The sequence below is a fragment of the Taurulus bubalis genome, assembly GCF_910589615.1.
Source record: "Taurulus bubalis genome assembly, chromosome: 3".
NCBI lineage: Eukaryota > Metazoa > Chordata > Actinopteri > Perciformes > Cottidae > Taurulus > Taurulus bubalis.
Genome location: NC_136591.1, coordinates 10,628,302 through 10,649,617, shown reverse-complemented (window position 1 = coordinate 10,649,617; position 21,316 = coordinate 10,628,302). Strand labels below are relative to the sequence as shown.

Genomic DNA, 21,316 nt, shown 5'->3' with positions numbered 1-21,316 from the left:
TGCAGTAGTGGGCCTGTGCTGCTAATGGGTTGTACATTGATGGCACTTTGTCACTGCCAAGCAGCCATCTAAATGACATATGTGTCTGCATGTGCTTGTGTACCTGTGTGTCTGTGGTGTGTGTGTGTATATACACATGGTATAGTGGTGCAGTGATTGATGTTTTAGGGAGTGTAACCAGCAGTCCAGAAAAAACAATGCTGTATTTACCTCCAGCGTGATTTAGAAAATGTCAAAGTCTCTATATTTCTAGAATACAGGGTGAAATAAACCTTTTGATCTCAGAAGGCAAGTCACAATAGCAGACAAGGATGTAGACAAAACACAATGTTGCCGTGCTCGCTTAATTATGTCAATCTTACCGGGTTGGTTGAGAAAGACGCTCCTGCAGTCAGTCCTCGCCAGAGCACTTTCCTGATAATTGAAGTGTATTGATTCAATGTCTCTTTCTGCTTTTTGCCTTTTGCTTCTGGAAGATTCTTTAGGTAGATGCTGTAGGTCAGCTGCCCTGGGTTTCAAACTGCACTCTAGAATACATTTACAAGCAGGATCTGAAATAACGCTTTGTTCCTTACCTGCCTCTGTGGCAGTTCACTGAACACTTCTGCCACCCACTCAGTTTTTTGTCTGCCACGTCTGAAATCTATGTAGAACGCTTTAGAATGGTAAACACAGAGTTAGTGGTTGCAGACAGTACAACATATGGAATATCTTGTAAGCTTAATACCTGAATAATTTTAAGGAATTACTTTAAGAAATACAATTATTATTTTTTATAAGGGAAACACATCTGCCATGTAAGCCAGTGACCTGAAGGCTTTACCTGCCACAGCCAACCTTCACCCTCTACTTGGCAGGTGCTTATTTCATTCCCTGTGTACAACTCCTTCACATCAGTAAAAGTGTCACGACAACAATCTAAATATACTCGGTAACAAGAAAAAGTGCATTCACTGCATTCATAATTTTACCTCATTAAAGGTACAGCAGCATGCACTTAAAGTAAAGGTACAAGTACTGCAGAAAATTGGCCTCTGTGACTGATGGATGGCATTATAATTTAATATAATTTAAAAAAAGTTAGTTTGGCATAGAATGAAGGACCCCACAATTCCTGTTTTCTGCCGAATGTGCAAGTTCAACAACTTTACAGTATGATGAAAATGTGTACCTGCAAATTTGAGTAAAATCCACTTCAAACACAACGACAACTTGCCCCTTTGCTAAACTGTGATGCGTTTTCCTGATCACCACATCAGGCCGAATGTGTACTATGTCACGTTACATTGAGATATTTCCAGCACAGCCTCAGTAGAGTTTATATAGGTGTCAGTTAGCTGCAGTATGTCTTATTTTATAGAATCTTAATTTTACCATTATATGTACCAATCTATCACAAAAGAATCCCACAGTAGCATTTTGCTTTACAAGTCAGTGACAGTTGTCAGCTGAAAGAACTCATTCCCTCCTGCGACTATCTTATTAATATAGAAGCTGGCAAATAATAGTTTTGGATATCGTTTTCACAATGGCCACATAAATGAAAGCTACCAAATTGGTTCTCAAACAGAGAAAGAAATGGACCTAATTACTGACCGGCTTGGCAGGCAGTTGAATTTGAGGAGCAACAACATGCACATTAGTTTCACATTAATATCACAGTCGCTCCATTTCCCCGCCAAGATCACAGTGGAAACAGACAAACACTTTTTTGGAGTGCGCACTTTCTTTGAATCATGGAAATCCAAGCTCGTCACGCTGTTGTTGTGGATGTAAGGAGCAAAGTTGGTCGCATTAATACGGCTGATTTTGTTGTCATCATTAGCCAAAAGCTCAGTGTACTGCCATTTCTGTCATGGCATTCAAACTGATTTCTCCTATCAAGGTAATGCGCTTTAGCACACCTTAACTGGCTGCAGCAGAATGTCATACATATGAGCAACAGATTGGTCTTTTCTTTGTAGGATCACAAAATATGTAAATATGTAAATGTGCTCTTACAGGCTAATAAGTGAACTTTACACTTTCCCAACTCAGCAGCTCAGGCTTGTTCAGGCTTTTTTCGGCCTGTAACCCAATTTAAATCCCACATTTTTACTGACTTAATGCATTTTTTTAGGAGTTGTCAAAATGTGAGCTCCTGGTAGGTTATAAATAAATGTCTCTGCTGACATTTTGGTTTCTCTCGCTGACTCGTTTGAGAAATAGGACCCTGGTATAGCATAACAACCAGATGGGAAGGACAAAGTACCGTATGTTAAAAAAAAAGAACTCGCACAATGTCTGGACTCATCATGTTTATATTTCCATACATCAAAATCAACAGCATAAACCTTCTGTCATAATTTGCTTGCTGGCACAAGTTTTGAGACCACTAATTCCAATAAATGGCAGGTTGCCACATAAGCTGCCAAAACAATTTTACAAACTTTTTTATTGAATATAACATCAATTCCCTCTTTTAAATAGAAGGGGGCACAGATTATCAGAGAATTACAGACTTTGGCTTTAATGCTGATTCGACAATGAGTCATTTCTATCCACACACAAATTGCGGTCAATACAGCATATAATTGAATCCCCTCACCATAATCTATCTCCCCATATCCCATGCTTTACATTTAAAGTGAAAACACAAAAATATTACCAAAATGTGTTTGCATTAGTTCTTTTCCCTTGCTAAATCGTTGTCTTCTGGCGAATAGAAAGCTCAGTAAATCAGTGTTGTAAATTCTCATTAAAAGAAAATGTGCAGAGTGGCCATTGATTTGATGTCATTCTGATCCGTGGTGCTTCAGGCATTGCTCTGGAGAAGGTGTTCGACTACAGTGAATACTGGGAGGTTGCCAGAGGCCTGTACGCTCCATTCGACTGCACCGCCACCATGAAATCCGGCAACGCCGATGTCTATGAGAACGAGATACCCGGAGGACAGTACACCAACCTTCACTTCCAGGTACAGTGACTTATTCTGGACACATTTTGTTGTTTTTTGTGTAAGTGATTGATTTTGAAACCAAATAAACCTAAATGCATTTCACAAAGCTATTTGCCACATTCAAGCTCTTTCGGGATGAAAGGACGTGAACAACAGATTAGTTCAATGCAACATTACATTTATAAGTACTGTGGAATGCTATATGAAACTCTGCCTCAATGCACCTTTAAAATACCTGTACATTGTCTATTCTAAGTAATAACCTGGAGAAAAATAGACTTATTTCCCCTTTACTTCTGACAAGAGCATTATTTATATTTATTTTTACATGTTTGTGTGTTCAAAGCCACTGCAGATGCAAGAAATGTGACTAATAACCGAGGAAGTGCAGTCATCAGAGGCACTGATTCAGAAACTCTCAAAAAAATGTTGCTTGAACAACTTATTTTGGTGTTTGCTAATGCGGTATCGCACATCAAGTACAAACAGAGTCTACAGTGTCAGCACTGTGCACAGTCCCACAAATGTGTCAGAGACTATTTGAAAGTGACTGAATTCACAGCGTTGTTTACCCACCGGAAGAAAAAGTGTGTGATCATGCCGTAGCCCAGTGGTGCCCCATTCATATTAACGAGTGTTGAACAAATGCACTGTGTACTAAATCACAGTTTATACTGGCCCATCTGGCCTTTTTCTAGATGAGCATCTTGGCCATAATTATTACCTTAAATTACAGGATGACACTCAATGACTCAAAATGCCTTGACTTTTTCCTTAAATAGAGTAATACAAATATATTTTTTTTCTAATTTATTATTTCTTTCCCCCGTGGGTCCTTGCAGGCTCACAGCATGGGACTCGGAAACAAGTTCAAGGAGGTGAAGAAGGCCTACGTCGAAGCCAACAAACTACTCGGGGACCTCATTAAGGTGAGACATGAAGATAAAGTGCCTTTGTTCATTTTCAGAAGTGTATCCCAGTCTGCCAATTGGCTGCTTTGCATAAGATCCGTCCGTTTTTACCAATCTTCACCGCCGATAGGTACCACAGACGGTAGTACAAAGATGTATCTGGCATGTATTTGATATTTCTCCATTAGCATCTCTCACACTGAATGTTTCTGCCAAGCTGGCCCTCTTTCTTCGCTTGGCTGAGTCAAACAATGCCAGGTGATGGTTTTGTGCGTCCACCTTTCTGTGCTGTCGGAAATCACTTCCAGCCTCCCTGTTCGTTTGACCTTCACTGGCTCACTCGACCTCTGTGGGTGATTTCTTATCTACCCATCGTTTCATAGTTATTTACCTTAATTAGACTTTTTTGTTATTCCGCACTGATACCAAGTTATATTCTTTGTACTGCCCTACTCTATGTAAATTTGTGTAGAGATTCCAGTGGACTAGTTCTGGGTTTTTTTTCTGGAGGGCACTTTAATCCTAGTCGTGGAGATGCAGCTTTATTGCCAATTTTGCAGTCAACAATTTTATTCTCAGCCCAAATTCACCTCCATCCTGCCTCTTTGTTTTTCATTACCTTTCATTAATTCCTATGTTTTTCTCCCTTCATTATTTACCATCACAGCTTAGTAATAGATTCATCCCTCTTTCGCCGTGTTCACACTCACTGTGTAATTATTTGGTTATCTAGTTTGCATTCTCTTTCTTTATTGAGCCGCACTGTCGCTTTTCTTTTTCCGCCTTTCTGTTTCTCATTCCATTGCTACTTTGCACACATCTGTTCCCCAGCCATTTCTCTTATTTTGCTCTCTCTGGATTGGGATTGTCTATTACTGGACCTACTCCTTCTCTCTCTTTCTCTTTTTTAAATTCTTTCTGTGTCTCTTTCTCAATTTTCCTTATTTGCTTCTGCCCCTCTCAGTTTTTCCCCATCAATTCCTGTCCCCAAACTCTATCAATTCAATTAACACTCACTCAGTGAGCTTCGCTGCACAAGCCAATGTTGGCATAATGTGCCTACGGGTCCTGCTATGCTCTCTGTTGTATCCTTTTAGCTTGACAATGGCCGCATCTCTCACACAGTTGGCTCGTCGATAAGGAAGAGGGGGTGTGCTTGTCAGATAGAGATTTAAAGTAGACACCCCACTTACTGCGCAGCCGCTAAGCAGAGCAGCCAAGGTATATACATTGACCGTGCTCTCCCACACATGCACGCATCCACAGCACTGCAGAGGCTGTATCTTTGAAGCTCAGAGCTGTGGGTGAAGGACATTGTATTGCTGAGCAGCCAGTGCAAATTCACCCAATCTGCCAGAATCCATAGACACGATTCACAATTGTTCAGCAAAGTGAAGGGGTGCAAAACGACCCATAGCCTCCTGAGGTTTCCTCAGCATTGATGCTATTTTCATAAGAAAGACAGTTTGATTAGTGACTGTGGATGTTTGCCACACAGCTTGCTACAGTAACTAAAGTTCAGACAGACAGGGCTATGTGTAGCGAGCAGAGACAGTATGTGGTTATATTATCTTCCATCATATTATTGAGATATATTATGATAATATAGGACAAAGAATCATTGTTAAAATATAACATATCAATCATATCATTTCAATCTGAAACATGTCAATGTATTATAGGCTTACTCTCTATTCTTGTTTAGCCCAGATCTCTATTTAAAATAGATGAGTCTATAGGGGAAATGTAGTGCTGTTCACTGGATGAGTGGAATGCTAAATAAAAAACATTAAAAAGTCTCTCTGGCAAAGGAACTCTTAATAAATTAGAAGAGAACAACTGCTATACTAGTGGTGAGCTACAGACAAGGACAGGGATTTGTTTCGTCTTCACACAAATGTTCTGTAGCACCCCGTCATGTATTCTGCACCCATCGACTAATGCACACCTGCCAGTCCTTTCTTCCCCTTCATCGTCCTCCTGGTCACGTAGTGGAGCTCCTGCACAGACCGCACTGTTGTAATATCGCCCGACCAGTATGACCTCAAATCTAACGAACTCTTTTCCAGGTGATAATCGTAATACTTAATCTCTTCTAATTCTAAAGTGACTCATAATTATTTTAGTTTAAGGGCTTATTTGCTTAAGCAACATAACAATCAGAAACTACATACAGAACATGGTTTTTATAGAACACGTCTCTTGGAAGGTCCTTCATCAGTGATGTGACCGAAGGTCATTGAGTGTTTCGGGTCTTTCAACATCAGACACCCTCGACCAGGCGACCCAGCCGTGTTTGATCAGACCACGACGTGTGTTCAGGGGCCACTCGCTCCTCCCCACGGACCTCCTGATCCACATCCATCTCGAGGCTTTCACCGCTGCCTCTGTGATGTTCTTGATGGCTATCTCTCCTTCCAGTGATGCCCAATTGCTCCACAGACCCTCTGCAGACACTTTCAATGTGTGTGTATGTATGTGTGTATGTATGTATGTATGTATGTATGTATGTATGTATATATATATATATATTTTTTTTTTTTTTTCTTTGCTGCAAGCAATGATTATTTTCACCATTTTATTATCGGTTTTATTGTCAGGTAGTCTACAGATTATTTTTTTCATCATTGATAGGTCTATATAATGTCAGCAAAATATATCAAAAATATCTATCACAAGCACATGATGATATCTTGAAAGGAATAGTTTGGCATTTTGGAATATGCGCTTATTCGCTACCGTGCTGTGAGTAAGATGAGGAGATTGATGCCACTCCGTTATGTGTCTGAAGTGCATCATTTCCCATGAGATTGCCAGGCAACCAGTGAAGACACCTTTTTATGAATTAAACCTAGATACTAGATATGAACTGTAAATGATATAGCTTGAGAGGTGCAGGAGGGATTGTAGGGGGATTGTGTTTTCCTTGGACAGAGCCAAGCTAGGTAGAAGCAGCTAGCGAGCAGCTAGCTGCGTCCCCATGCAGTCAGACTTTATGCTAAGCTAAGCTAACTGGCTGCTGGCTGCAGATTCATGTTGCACGGGTAGGTATAAGAGTCAAAGCGTATTTTCCCAAAATCAAGCACTATTATTTGAAATGTCTTGTTTTGTCTAACCAGCAGCTCAAAATCCAAAGATATTCAATCAAAATGTTAAATTTGCTACCGATTGACTCGTTGGATTCATCTCTATTTACTTGGACATAATACACCAGTCTAATCTGAAGGAGGCAGTCTAGTTCGAAAGACTTGACATGCAGGAACTGAAGTTCACCTCTTTTCTTCTCTTCCTCTGCATTTATCTCCTGCTCCTTTTTTCTGTTTTTCTCCCTTTTTCTCTCTCGCCCGATAACACCCGTTAGGATGTTGTATTTGTGTGTATATTCTGTCTTTCTCCATTACCTAACTCACTCTGTCACTTTCCTTTTGCAATTACAGACGTGTATTCCCTCCCCTCCACAGTCCTAAAACACACACACTCAGTGTCTCGTACTTGGAGGTGGTGCACCTCCTTGTATTGCCTGTGGGGCTGCAGATGTCCATTCCTTTTGTCTGTTCGCCTCTCTCTGTCCTCCCCTCGGTTCATCTGTCCATTCCTTTCTTCCTCATTCTCTCTCATAATCACCCTGTCTGCTTTCTCTCCCTGCTCTCCCTCTCCACTTTAATTTCGTCTCATCTCTTCCTTCATGGCTCCCTCCCACCATCCATGCCTCATTTGGATTAGACTTTCTTCATGTATCCCTAATCTTCTATCGTTTCTCCACTCCTCCTCCACTCCCCCTCTCTGAGCCTCTTGTTATCGCTCCTCTCTCCTGTCTCCTCCTCTCCTGACAGGTACCATTCTTCACTCTGCTCCTGGCTTTGCTGGCTAGCATTATAGAGTGTGTTCATGTGTGTTTATTGTATTTGCCTTCTCTCTCACACACACACACTCACACACACACACACACACACACACACACACACACACACACACACACACACACACACACACACACACACACACACACACACTGTTCCAGACGATATAATCCTTTGCCCATTAGGGGAGTTCAAGTTTGGATAGAGTTGCATTTTAAAACAAATTCAAGCAAAGTACACAGACAGTCACATACAAGCACGCACTGAAACACTGGCATGCTTGCGCACGCACACACACACACACACACACACACACACACACACACACACACACACACACTCCACTCTACCAGATTTATTCTGCCAGGACTGTGGAGTCATGCAGGACCACTTAGCTAAAGCTGTACATTAGTGAAAGCGAGAAAGATGGACAGAAGGCAAAATAAGTGCACTGTCAGAGAGCTAAGGAACATGGAGGTGGTAAGAATAGAAGGAGCCGGTCAAGGTGTGGGGCGATGGAGCTGGCTTAGGTCTTGTGTGTCAAGTGTGATAATATGAGTGTGTGTGAGGAACTACATAGGGTTACAGATGAGTTTAAGTGGTGGTGAGAGAGAGAGAGACACGGAAGGATCAGAGTGCTGAGTGCTGCTGCATGCTGAGGGGAACAAGCATCGCTGAATATAAAAAGGTATTAGATGCCTCTGTTCGGTATTCATATGTGAATTATGTCATATCACATCAGTAAAGCTGAGTTGAAATGAGACATTTTTATAATTTGCTCAGTATCTTGGTCTTCTTCAAATGTCCATTCATTTATTTGAGAAACAGATACTGAAAAGTCTTATTCAGAAAATCAAAAGTAGCCTTGGATATTCAAAGGTTGAAAAATATCTGTCCAGTAAATCTGATGAGAGATTATTTTACACTAGCTATACAGCAGTTTTTGTAGTCAAAATCTACCCGGATGATATTAAGTCAGTGCAGACTGAAATATCTCAACAACCACTGGATGGATTGCCATGACCTTTGGTCGGGATATGAAGGGTGCCTTGTACACGAGCCCTAATGACTTTGATGATCCCCTGCCTTTTTCAACTTTACTCTGTGTTACCTTCAATTTATGAAAATACTGATGTTGGATCTGTACAGTGTGTGTCAAGTGACATATGACAGGCCGTCCAATCCATATTTTAACTAGTTTGGTATTGTAAGTATTGCATTTCTTACACAAATAAACTACACAGCCAACCCAATCTCACGAGAAGGCGTACAAATAGAATGTCATTATTATTTTTTATTTTGCGCCACATTGTTGTGAAAAGGTTGCGGTAAAATTCAGGGAACAAAACTCTGGAATGGTGGCATTTAGGTTGAGGCAACACAATCACTTGGTCAGGTGAAGGAAACACAAAATGGTTGGGCTTTAAATAAATCCTTCAACTAAGTAAAATACAAGCATGGCATTCTCATTGCATGCAAAATTACTTACAAATTGAAGTGTTACTCATGTGTCATTCGGTGAGAGCAGGCTGAACACAACCCAGAAGGAACAGAGGTTGCCAAAGAGCTTTATTCTGACACCAACCTCTAGCCAATTATGTATCTTCACTGTGAAGGCTAAAGATCAGGCAGATTTGGTTTTGTCTAAGAAGCAGCTCACTTAATCCAACTGATGAAAACACACCAAATTAAGCATTTTTTTTTTTGTGTGTGCTGCACCAAAATGTACGAGCATTGCTGTTGTAGAGAGAGAAGGCCTCTCCATCGCACATTTCAAAAGCTGAACTTCAAGGTGTATGTACATAGTTCACAGTGTCTTTTATATACAGAACACAGAGGTGTGAACTTCTGACATATTGACAATATCTGGGTAGTTGGACTGAGAGGGATCAGCAATGAAGAGTCTGAGCTCAGCCACACAGGAACAGGGCAAATTACATTTTCTAACCCCGCACGACCAGGATGTGATATACCCCACTCCTCGTCTAAAAATATAGAAAAGCTCACTCATCATGTACAGCTCACACATTGTGGGAAATGAGATTTCCTTTTCTTGTGTGCGAGGCAAGCAGAGAAAGTTGGTGGGGGGGGGGAATTCGTCAACTGAGATTGATAATCAGAGTAACACTCTTGGTGTTATTGTGGATCAAGGAAAAAGTAAATATTTGGCAGAGGGACAGAGGATAAGAGAGATGGTCACAAGATGGCTGTGATTCATGGGGAACGAGTGAGGACTCAGCATCTTGGCTGTTAGTATGAAGACAGAAGATAGCAGTAACACAAGTTGGAGTGGGCTGGAGTATGAAGGATGGTCCATGAAGAAAGGTAATAAAGAGAAGAGTAAGAATCCTTAACTCTGCAGCAAAAAAAATGAAAAATGTTCTTTGGAGACGGAGGAAACAATTGAGAACAGGAGAAGGGCTAAAGGTAGACAAGGAATGCACAGTCATACTGCTTTCTTGTGTTTAAGATAGATTTCGAGTGACTCTGCGGTGAGCTTTTGTTCCACCTCTATACCAAGTTAATGGCCTCTCTAGGGATTCCAACAGCCCATTCAAATCCCTTAAGCTTTTCTGTAAACAGTCTTTCTGTTAAAGCGATGGATCATTATCGCCTCTTTCCACAAACCCAATCAAACTGAGCTGTAGGTGCTGTGGCGAGGACATGCTGAAGGGAAGTGCACACTTGTTTCAATCAGCGGGAAGCATTTCTTTCTTGAATATCGTTGGCAAAGTGCTCATTTGCTTGCAAGGCTCCTTTGAAAATTGGTGGTTGTGGACTTTACACGCACCCTGGGCTGTTTTTAAAAGCCTGCTTGAATGGTTCTGAAATCCTCCCTGTTAAGTCATCAGTGCAAATATCCGATTTTTTTTAAATTCAAAACAAAAGTGGAAGGCACAGTCCTGTATACATTAAAACGTCAGACGTTAACTACAACTCCTGAGGTGCATTTTGTCGAGACAAATTCAATCATCAAACTGAAAAATCCTGTTTCAGCTGGTGGAACCTGATGATTCTGACAGAGATATGTGAAAAAACAATCTGCAGCTTAAACAATTCAGTTTTGACTCCTGGTTCAATGTCAGATGAATGCAGTAACTATGGCAGCGTGTTTTATGCTCGCTATCGCTCTGATTCACACCTCTGACTGGCCCCTTCTCCATTGCAAGGCTCATGCCAAAGTCCGTGTGTGATTTGAGGGGGGATGCCTTCCATCCCTCTTGTAAGTAAAATAGCCAAAATTCACCTCCTCATAAACCTGCCATCACCTCATCCCCGCGTAGCAGAGAGGTTGAAGCCTAACTGTGTATCAATAAATCCATGGAGCTGTCTGTGGTGCTGAAGTAGTAGATGGATTTGTAATTTTTACTTTTTCTCTCAATTTCGTCTTTGATCTATACTATTCTCTGAACTATATACTGTAGCTGGGGAAGGAAACGAACCAGGTCTGTCATCCCTGTAAAAATTAACAAAATGCCTTCACGTATCATGAGCCAAAATGCCATTATGCTCACGAATAATGTAGTACAGCGGTCCACAATGCCGACGTGACAGAAAACTAAACAATTCAAACTGGAGACCATAACAAACCTATAAGATATTACCTATCCGGTTCAAGTATTCTCGTGTGGCTTGTTTTTAGTGATTAGTTATTTTCCTCTGGAATGATCAAAATAAGGGGAAGTAATGAAATCTGCTGACTTTAAGGAGCACAATGCATCCAAAAAGGCTTGGTTCAAGGCAGCCACTAGTATTCAATCTAGAATAAGTTCCTCGGGTCTCCAAGGGAACACATTTGTCTACGGTCCTTTCAAATTAAAGTATGAACACAAGTACACAGACATTTCTGGATGAATTAAGTGTTATCATTGTTGCATTCAGATATGGGTGTTCAGCTACATACTGGACGCTTACAAGACAACAGTGTTGTTGAGCCATTTCATGGAAAATGTAATTGATTAATTCTTAAATCACGCTAGAATTCACTATTCTGTTTTCCTCCGTGATATGTTTTGCTCTGCCAATAATCAATCCTCTGAGGAAACATAACGATTCCTAACTGTGCACCTAGTCGTTTGCTAAATAAACAAGCTGAACTAATGTTACATTATGTCTCAATGTTGGCTATGACAAGATAATGTAAACCATTATTCTTCAAGCTTGAATAGAAGCTGTCATCAAATAGAATCACATCACATGTACCAAGGACTTCCTGTTAATTAGTTTTGATACTTAGTGAATTATTTTTGGTGAAATACAGTACAACTAATTGAATTGAACACAAACATATGTGACAAGATGAGGGTGTGGAGCTTGAAAAGTAATGGATTACGAGGGGCATTATTGGAAGTAGATGATGATATATGATTGTTATTTAAGCTCGATCCATTATATTGACAGACAGTCAGGATTTTCCAGCCTTTGCTGCTTCAAAAAACATTACACACTAATTGCTTGTGTTCTCTTTCAGGCTCTGAGTAGGGGCAGCATGCTACACTTTTACTTTAATGACAAATGACAATAATATATATAGAAAATGTTTTGGAGCGTTCTATTCATTAGCACTTATGTGTTGGTACTGATGGCACTTACTATTTACAGCGGAGTTAAAGTACGGTGGTTTGTAGTCCTGTCATCTTTAGAGACCGAAGGCACTTACAGAAAACACACACACACACAAGTTGGACTGCGCTTGTTCAAAGACTAAAGCGATCTCAGGGGATCAGCCTCACAAACATCCAAGCCCCCGAGGGTTTTGGTAAACCCAGAGCTGTGTGTGTGTGTGTGTGTGTGTGTGTGTGTGTGTCTCGTTATGTCCCATGCTGAATTCAATTTGGCATCATATCTCTTAGAAATAGTTCTGTGTTGGGAAATTCTTTGGGGAATGTAAATTTGATCTCAATTTCTTTTTTTTTCTCTGCCATCTGAAAACAGAGTGCACTAATTGCCACATAAATAGGCATCTCGTAGTGAGTGTGGGATCAATGCCGAAGTTTACAGCTCCTTCAAACTGAGTCAGGCGAGTATACAGAACATGGGACTGTTGGCTCCAACATGTGAGACCAGCTTTATATTTTAAAGGGTTTGGGTCCCGAGATAAGACTGAGTTTCTGTTTTCTGTCCCTTTAGTCACTCTTTTACCTCATTATATGATTTCAGAATGAAGTACAGAAATGTCTGTGAGAGACAGAAAGTTACCCAAAGGTTGTTTTTCACTTTGTTTTCCGCGTTTTATATATATATATATATATATATATATATAAGTAATTATATATATATATATCAATGGGTTATATTACTTGACCCCTCTCTCTCTCTCTTTAATGGTCTGAATACCAAATGGAGTTGAACAGGGAGCCTTAAAGCTGTGCCTCCATTCATTACAATAGAAGAGTAATGTGTGCAATTTGATATTTGCATCATTGTACTGTTTGCAGTCAAAAAAAAGACTCCACTTATCACCATCATGCTAGTAGGGATCGCTATTACCATAATGATATGCCATTATAAATAATGAAATAATGAATACATGTGACTTAACTAAATGTTTTGCTTCTTCCCTCCCAATGTTGCCGGTTCACTCGGTCTGCCCGTGTGGTTCAGTTCATGGCTGCCAGTTCAAATGATTAAAGAGACTGTAGAGATGTAGAGCTCTATTCATTTCTCATTCTGCTGTCCCAACCAGCAGTTTTTTCCTCTGGGTCAGTCAGTACTTAATCTTTAGAGACAGCGTCTTCGTTAAACAGAGGCGCTGTCACCACTTGTCTCTGTTGGTGAAAGCATTGTGGATGTGCAGTCCGACCTGCACGCTGCTGACAGGAAACCACACAGCAGGACTTTACAGAGAAGAATGTTGCTGCCTGACAGATGGCTGCTGAAACTTCTGCTTTCTGGATTAAAACTGAATGCAAGATTTCACCATGGAAACCTGTAACTTCATATTCTTTATGTGATTGTTCTTAACTTTTTGGTCAGCTTAAAAGACCAGTGGTCACGTTCCAGAGAGAAATGATGGCACCTCTACTCCACCCAAGCAACTGAGATATCGTCTGCATGCACAAGCTGCTCTCTAATATCTAATAGCTCAGTCTGTTGTGACATAGAAATACTTTACTTTTCTTCCACCTCCACTTCCTTTCTTGTCCTAAACAGAAGTATGGATTAAACATTATAACACATATGTCCGGTACTCACACTTCTATCTCTTTCTCTCTCAGGTGACTCCCTCCTCAAAGATTGTGGGTGACTTGGCTCAGTTCATGGTGCAGAACAACCTGACCAGGGCCGAAGTGGAGGAGCGGGCGGATGAGTTGTCCTTCCCCCTGTCTGTGGTGGAGTTCCTGCAGGGATACATTGGGATACCACATGGAGGATTCCCAGAGCCGTTCAGATCTAAGGTACAGTCGTTAGTCCTCTTTACACACATGCATGCCCTTCTTTTCCTCCTGTAGTTTAATTGCTCGCATTGATTTCTGATGATTTCCATCCTGGGTTTCATGAGCATCAGATTTAATTTAAAGGGTAGTTTAGGACCCCTAAATTGGTTTAGCACCAAGTGCAACATTTACTTACAACCATGCAGCCAGCACATTATACACTGAAGAGTATATTTATCTCTTGTGCATATTTCAAAAAGTTGCTCTGATGTGACAAAAACGTCCTTGTAAAAAGAAACCTGCCATGTAATTATATATTCATATTTTTTTCCACTTTATCTGAACTAACCATTATAACCGACATCAGTTCTGACCATAACTACAAAATTGTTATTCATTTGCAGAATTGTAACCCTTTAAATGTATTACATAATGCCACTGCAATTATAAAGAGGAAAATAGTATTGTCTTTATACTAAATGGTAGGGGGATTCTAATTATTTTCACAGTCTCGGATATGTCAGCAATTAGCAATAGCTTTGATTTTGATGCATGTGTATTTTTTGATATCAGGAAACCAGAAAGAAAATGGATCAATCTGTAATCAATCAATTTTGAAGCCAGCGCTCTAGATTGAAATCTGATATAATAGAATGTAGTATTGCTGTAATGGCCGTGGGATCAAAGGGGTGTCTTTGTGTCTCAATAGGAACATGTTTGTCCTGAAGGGTCTGAGTGCCTCTATTTTGGCTACACAGTTTATTATGGACTTATTATAGGAGCTGATTTTGGGGCCATATGCATGACCACAGCCCAAATAATCCATGTGTATATCAAAAAGCCCCAAAATGTCCCTGTAGATGCACTGGGTTTAAAGGCACATGTGTATGCAAGTGAGCGTGCATCCACACTCAAATTCTGTCCCATGCACTGACAGGTGCAAACGGGGAAGAAAGGCGTGATATTGCTCTGTCCTCTCATCTCCTCTCTGTTTCTCTACCTCTGTCTACATCTCTCGTCTCCTGCCTTTACGACTGCAGAGAGACTCTCCTGTGCATCAGGGGCCAACAGCTTCAAGTCTGTTGGCCCCTGAGAGAGAGGCGCACAAACACACACGCTCGAATAAAGGCAAATTTGTCACATTCTCCGAAAAAACCTGTTGACATATTGGCATCCTTGACATTTCCGCCCCAAAGTTGTTTTCTTTCTTTTAGAGAAGTGGGGGGGGGGGAACTAGAGAACATTTTCTTTTGCCAGTCTCCACCACATATTTTTCATAAAGTGTTATCAGTGAGCTGGCTGGTGGCGAAGATGTGAAATGTTTGGTGTGAGACCCTCATTATTTCACCATGTGTGGCTGAGAATGTAACACTTTGTGTGCGTGTGTGTGCACTCATGCATCCACAGAGTGTTTGTTAACATTTTTGCAGAGCCTGAAATATAATTAAAGGTTAGATCAAACATAATTAGGTATCTATATTTTCTGCCCTATTATTTTTGATCAACTTATTCAATTTAGCTAATGGTCATTTTCTCCATCTCCATTTTTAGCGTTTTGCTCCTTTCATGACTTTGTTGTTGGTTTCTGAACCGGTCCTTCTGTTTAGCCTCTCCAGTTACTGTTTCTCCCACACATCTTTTCTCTCTGTAAAACTAACTCCTGATGTCCTTTCCCCCTTATCATCAGGTTGTTCCTGTCTCTGTAAACTGCTGTACAGTCAGGCGATTATCTGTCAGTCCCACCTTTGCTAATCAAAGGTAGTTTTCAGTTTCGACATGCGCTCTACGACCGCTGCCTCTATTAGTGTCTCGATCCGTGTTTGTCATTCCTATTAAACTAACAATAGTGCGGATTGCTTCTCTATTTATTAAAACTTTTATTTTCAGTCGGCACTGGAGTACTTTATGCCGAGTGAGGCTCGTTTCTTTGGCAATCTACCCTCGATATTTAATGCCTAAAGACCGGGAGGCTTTTTTTCCCCACACACAGCGTTCCGAAGAACTCATTCTCTCCATCACTCTAATTCAGTTAAATTCAGAGCTCAGCTGTGGTCCAAATGATTTTTGCTTTCCTTTCGCAGTGCTTTTCTTCTTGCTTATTGTGTGCGCCTGTGTTTACATGCAAGCTGTAGGCTTGAGATGAATCTGATACATTTTACTGTCACCCTCTGAATATATAAGAGTGCTTTGAAACTATAAATCAAAGTAATTGGTGTCAAGCTCATGTGAGTTGGATGAAGACAATGTTGTTTTAAAGGGAAGAAAGTTCCTGAGTCATTAGCGTATTAGTTAGCTGCTGTAAATGTTCTTGCATGCAAGCATAGACATATACACCCTATTTCAGTGCTGCATGCAAGCCCCCTGAGATCTGTGTGCTGTAGCTGAAGCTTATTGTTGCCTGCTAGCAGCATGGAATAAGTCATGTTTCTTTGATGGAGCTTTTGGAAGGCATTAATTAGTGAAAACGCATTATATCACACGCTCTCACATGCATTCATTGCACTCCCATTCTGTCTTAGATGCACATTTGTATGCATGGGGAAAACTTCTCAGGGCACAAAGTGACAATTGAGGCGTTTCCTCGCCTCGGATCCGTCACGCTCGGTTCATTTGCTGGACAGAGAGAGAGTGGTCAAGAGGGAGGAGAACAAGAAAGACAGGACGCCGAAGGAGAAAGACTGTGGGAGCTTAGGTGGGGAGAGGGGGCTAAAAGGGGAGAGAATAAGGAGGCCATCAGACACAAAGTGAATTCAAGAAATAAGATTATTGTCAAAAAATCCAGCACATCCCTTAGAGGCATCGCAGTCAGTAAGAATAGAAAAGCGAGAAAAAAATCTGTGACAAAAAAAAAAGAAGGAGCAACTTGGAGTGTGTTTTTGAGTGGTTTTAGAGAAATGTGGAGAAAAAGCAAATAACCTTGAAGGAAGCGTTTGTCTTTCCTCCATTCCCTAATGCACACACACACACACACACACACACACACACACACACACACACACACACACACACACACACACACACACACACACACACACACACTCTCTCTCTTTCTTTCTCACACGCAGACTCACTCTATCTCTCACTCCCACGCACGCACACACACACACACTCTCACTCAAACTCATACACATTCACTCTTTGTCTGGGTCTCACACTTAAACAATCAACCAGTTTAAGTGTAAGACATCCTCAGAGAATACAATGTTAATGAGCAGGGGAATCAAATGAGCCTGCCATCTTTGAAGTGCCTCTCTCTCTCAATCACACACACACACACACACACACACACACACACACACACACACACACACACACACACACACACACACACACACACACACACAGTGAGTCAGCTATCTTTGAACTGTTAGCTCTGTGACTAATAGCATTGCACCAGGCCCTTTGTCTGGAGATTCCTGCAAGGCACACACACATGCACTCATAAATGTGCCGAGATGTTACGCATACACAAAGACTAGAATACGGTCGGGCACACACACATTTGCAAACATAACATTCTGCACTGTATGTATGCAAACAGGAGAAGTATGATTAACTGAAGATGTATTTGGCGCAAACAGAGCTGGGAGGAGTGAAAACACACATGTAGGTTACCAATGCAGCACATGTTAGCTGAGGCAATGATTACTTTTGTTCTGAATTAAGGGGACATAAATAAAGGGGCGCACACACACTCAGACGTAGGCAGTACAAGAGGCTTTGCTATTCACTTTTTGTCTGGCTATACCTCCAGGAAACACTGAAGCAGGCTACATAGGCTAATTGTGTGGATGGAGGGTCTCCTCCCTCTGCGCTTGTGTCATCAAAAGAGGAAGAAATCAGGGGAAATAAAAACAGCTGCAGCCCTGAGGTGAAATGCCCGTGTCTTGACACCATCATGGCCTCGGCTCGATCGATGTCTCTACAAGTTGTCAGATAGCAACAACTGTCTGGGCAGATACAATTTTATATCATTGGTGCTATAGCAGCCTCTACTTTCCACGTGAATCCCTTTTCTTTCCGTCTTTCCACTTGTCTTTCTCCTCTACTCAATATGAGGGTGATGTGTCACATATGCGGCACCACTGCAGACATCTGTGATGACACCTGAACGGAGAGAAAAAGACGAGTTGCATAAAAGTAGATATCACCGCAGATGTTAATACAAGAGTTGTGTCCCTTATATGCAAATGTTGAAATAAATATAACTTGCATTAAGTTTGATATTCTCTTCCTCCCGTTCTCCATCCCCCACAACAGCTCCCCATGAATTTATATCTTCCTCCTTCCTCTTCATCTCTCTGCCACTTTAGTGCCTTGACAGGGTGCCGCTTTCATTCAGACCTAGAGTTGTAACGGTTTTACCTGCACTTTATACATCCCACACCGTTCAGAGTCCCATGGGGAAACAATGAGTGGGGAAACATTTATAAAGACCAGATGACTTTTAAATAAAAACTTTTTATAATCTGTTTGTTTGTTCTCTCGCACCCTCATAGCTGTTTACGCTCCTCCAACTTCCTCACTTGTTTTCTTTACCTCCTATCCCAGGTGCTGAAGTCCCTCACTCGTATCGAGGGTCGTCCCGGCGCCTCTCTGCCTCCCATGGACTTCAAAGCCCTGGAGGAGGGTCTCAAAACTGCACACGGTGATGATATCACCCCGGAGGATGTGATGTCAGCCGCCATGTACCCCAAGGTGTTCCAGGAGTTCAAGGATTTTACTTGTGAGTGAGCAGACTTCATAATGGATCTTTGTATTCAGATACTTGGATTAGGAAGAGGCATCAACACATTGTTTATTAGAACTATTTGTTATTGGATCTGTTGGACCGAATGGCATGTTGTCTTATTCTCTCTCACACACACATACTCCCATTCTCATTTGTATTATTACTGGGGCTTGAAATTAGCAGTCAATCTCGACTCAGGAACATTCAGGTTCAACCGTCAGGTAGAAAAGTTTTCAGTTGCTGTATTCAGCAGTTCAGGCGGCAACACGCTCACCTGTCTTGGGTGGTGAAAACTGAATTTACATAATGCACATATAAGAAACCAGAACAGCGAGAGCTGGTGCCAGGGGGAGAAATCAGCATAAGCAGTAACAGCATTTTTTTTTTTTAGCGGGTTTGAAGTGAATGCAGTCAGCAGCAGCATGAATCAGCAGAAGGCTGTGATGTTGGAAGTTTGATAGGAATCTTTCTCGAGGAGACGCATTTAAAAACTTGACTGCAAGTTGTTTAAAGGAGCTACAGTCACATTGAGCTGCCTGGATTTACACAAGCCTAATTGCAGCTTTGAGGAGTGAGGAAGTGTTGGCATTAAACTGGTGGGGCCCTTTTTATGAGGAGCTTTAATTGTGTACAGCTGTTCCTTCACTACTTCGGATTAAGAGTGAACTTACCCCTGAACCCACGTCACCCTCAGTCTTATCTGATTCTATTTCTGATCATAAATATTGGTCCAAAACTGTCCCCCTTTTTAAAGCTAGCATACCCTGATGTCTCCAAGGTCTCAAAGTACTTGTGTTTGCATGAACTTTCATATACAGGGCCCGGTGTCATAATCAAGTAATGTTTGCTGATATTAAGGCCGTCTCTGTTTCTCTTCCACCAGCTAACTTTGGTCCAGTGGATTGTCTCAGCACCAGGCTGTTCCTAGATGGACCCAAGATCGCCGAGGAGTTTGAGGTATCGAAATATTACGTGCCATTTGAAATCGTTAGACCATAACTTGTGCATCTACCCGACAGGAAGGGTCACTTGAAAAGCTGCATTGTGGATGCAGAGTGTTTTGGTGCTTTTACCCTACAGTATATCGTGGACTAAAAGTTAGGACATCTTGGCCTTCGCAGCACATATGCATTACATATGCATATACATGCATTTTTTACAGTGCATTTGTAATTATGAAAATGAAGATTTTAAAAAAAGTAATACAAAACAAAAATGTACAATCACAGCAAAAATACTTAAACAATAGGGGATCTGAAAACTCACAATCAATGGTGTGATGACATGTCACTAATACTATGAAAACACATTTCATACTATAATCAGGTATTAAAGAATCCATTCCTCTACTTTATTGGTTCTGATCTAACAACGGTTCCATAAAGAACAGACATTATCAGAAGGAAATGATTATTCCGTCACTGCAGGTGGATGAGGTTTGAAGCAGTTTGGTGCAGAGTCACAGGGAAGTGGGGAAGACAGAGATATTAACACGGTATCAAGGGAACAACAAACTGCATTTCTAATCCCTCCGGCCACCATATTGGCCTTCCCGCACAGAAATAACAGATTAATTTTGTCGTGTGATGTTTGAGAGCAGGCCAGTGAAAGGCACCGAGGGCCCGTATCTCAGACCAAAATACAACCGTTACACATGTCTAAAGCTTGTACTATTTTGTTATTGTCCAACAGGGAGACAACTGAACATGCAGTCCAATGAAGGAATAAAACAAATGAATTGAATTGCTTTGCATGCAATCAAATTAGTGGGGCACATGAATGTAACACTGCTGGTGAGAGGATATGATAATTGGCTGCCACAGAATATGAAAGTGAAATGTTCCTGGGGAATATTAGCATCAAAGTGGCAAACCATTTCCTGTCCACTTTAACAAACGGGGATACACAGTTTGCAGAAATCCTTCAAGATGTCTGCTGTGCTGATTAAAAGTTTCTCTCAGAGCGTGAGACAGCAGGTTTGGGAAACCCTGTTTTTATTCAGAAAGTGCGGCGCAGGTGGAGAATATTTTAGGCGAATGACGGCTGGTGACACTTTGATGAACAGAACTCTTCAGTATTATTTGGAGCACAGATTGAATTCCAAAGAGATTGTTGAGTCTACTGACGGTGACCTTTGCGACAGATGTCAGAATCCAACGTCACATCAAAGAGGAGTTTTGCTTTTCTACTGAAGGAGATGTTGGAAGAGTCTGTCAATCTATATGTGATAAGGTAAAGACATCTTTCTCAGTAAGATATTCCAAACTAGAAAAATAGTTTTCTAAAACGGTCTTCCTAACTTTTATTAGATTTGAGCTTTACTTGCTACAACGTAGACATCTAATTATATTTGACAGAGGAAACACAGCGACTTCACATTTTGGTTTGAGAAAAGCTGTGCCGTTGTAATGGTTCTAATGGGCTGTTATGAGGTTGTGTTTTTTTACCCCGACTCATTTACAAAGTAGCCGTGACAGCAGTATAACAACAGTGAGAAT

The 21,316-nt window shown here is 41.1% G+C and overlaps 1 protein-coding gene across 1 annotated transcript in view; it reads left to right on the top strand.

The window, feature by feature from the left end:
• Positions 1-21,316, top strand: part of pcxb (pyruvate carboxylase b) — a gene marked incomplete at its 5' end in the record, with an annotated part of 237,021 nt that overhangs the window by 206,657 nt on the left and 9,048 nt on the right. Inside the window, 5 exons of the mRNA XM_079215460.1 lie at positions 2,799-2,956; positions 3,781-3,867; positions 13,928-14,107; positions 18,638-18,812; positions 19,702-19,775. Of these exons, the coding sequence (XP_079071586.1) occupies positions 2,799-2,956; positions 3,781-3,867; positions 13,928-14,107; positions 18,638-18,812; positions 19,702-19,775 (674 nt within the window). The remainder of the gene's footprint in view (positions 1-2,798; positions 2,957-3,780; positions 3,868-13,927; positions 14,108-18,637; positions 18,813-19,701; positions 19,776-21,316) is intronic.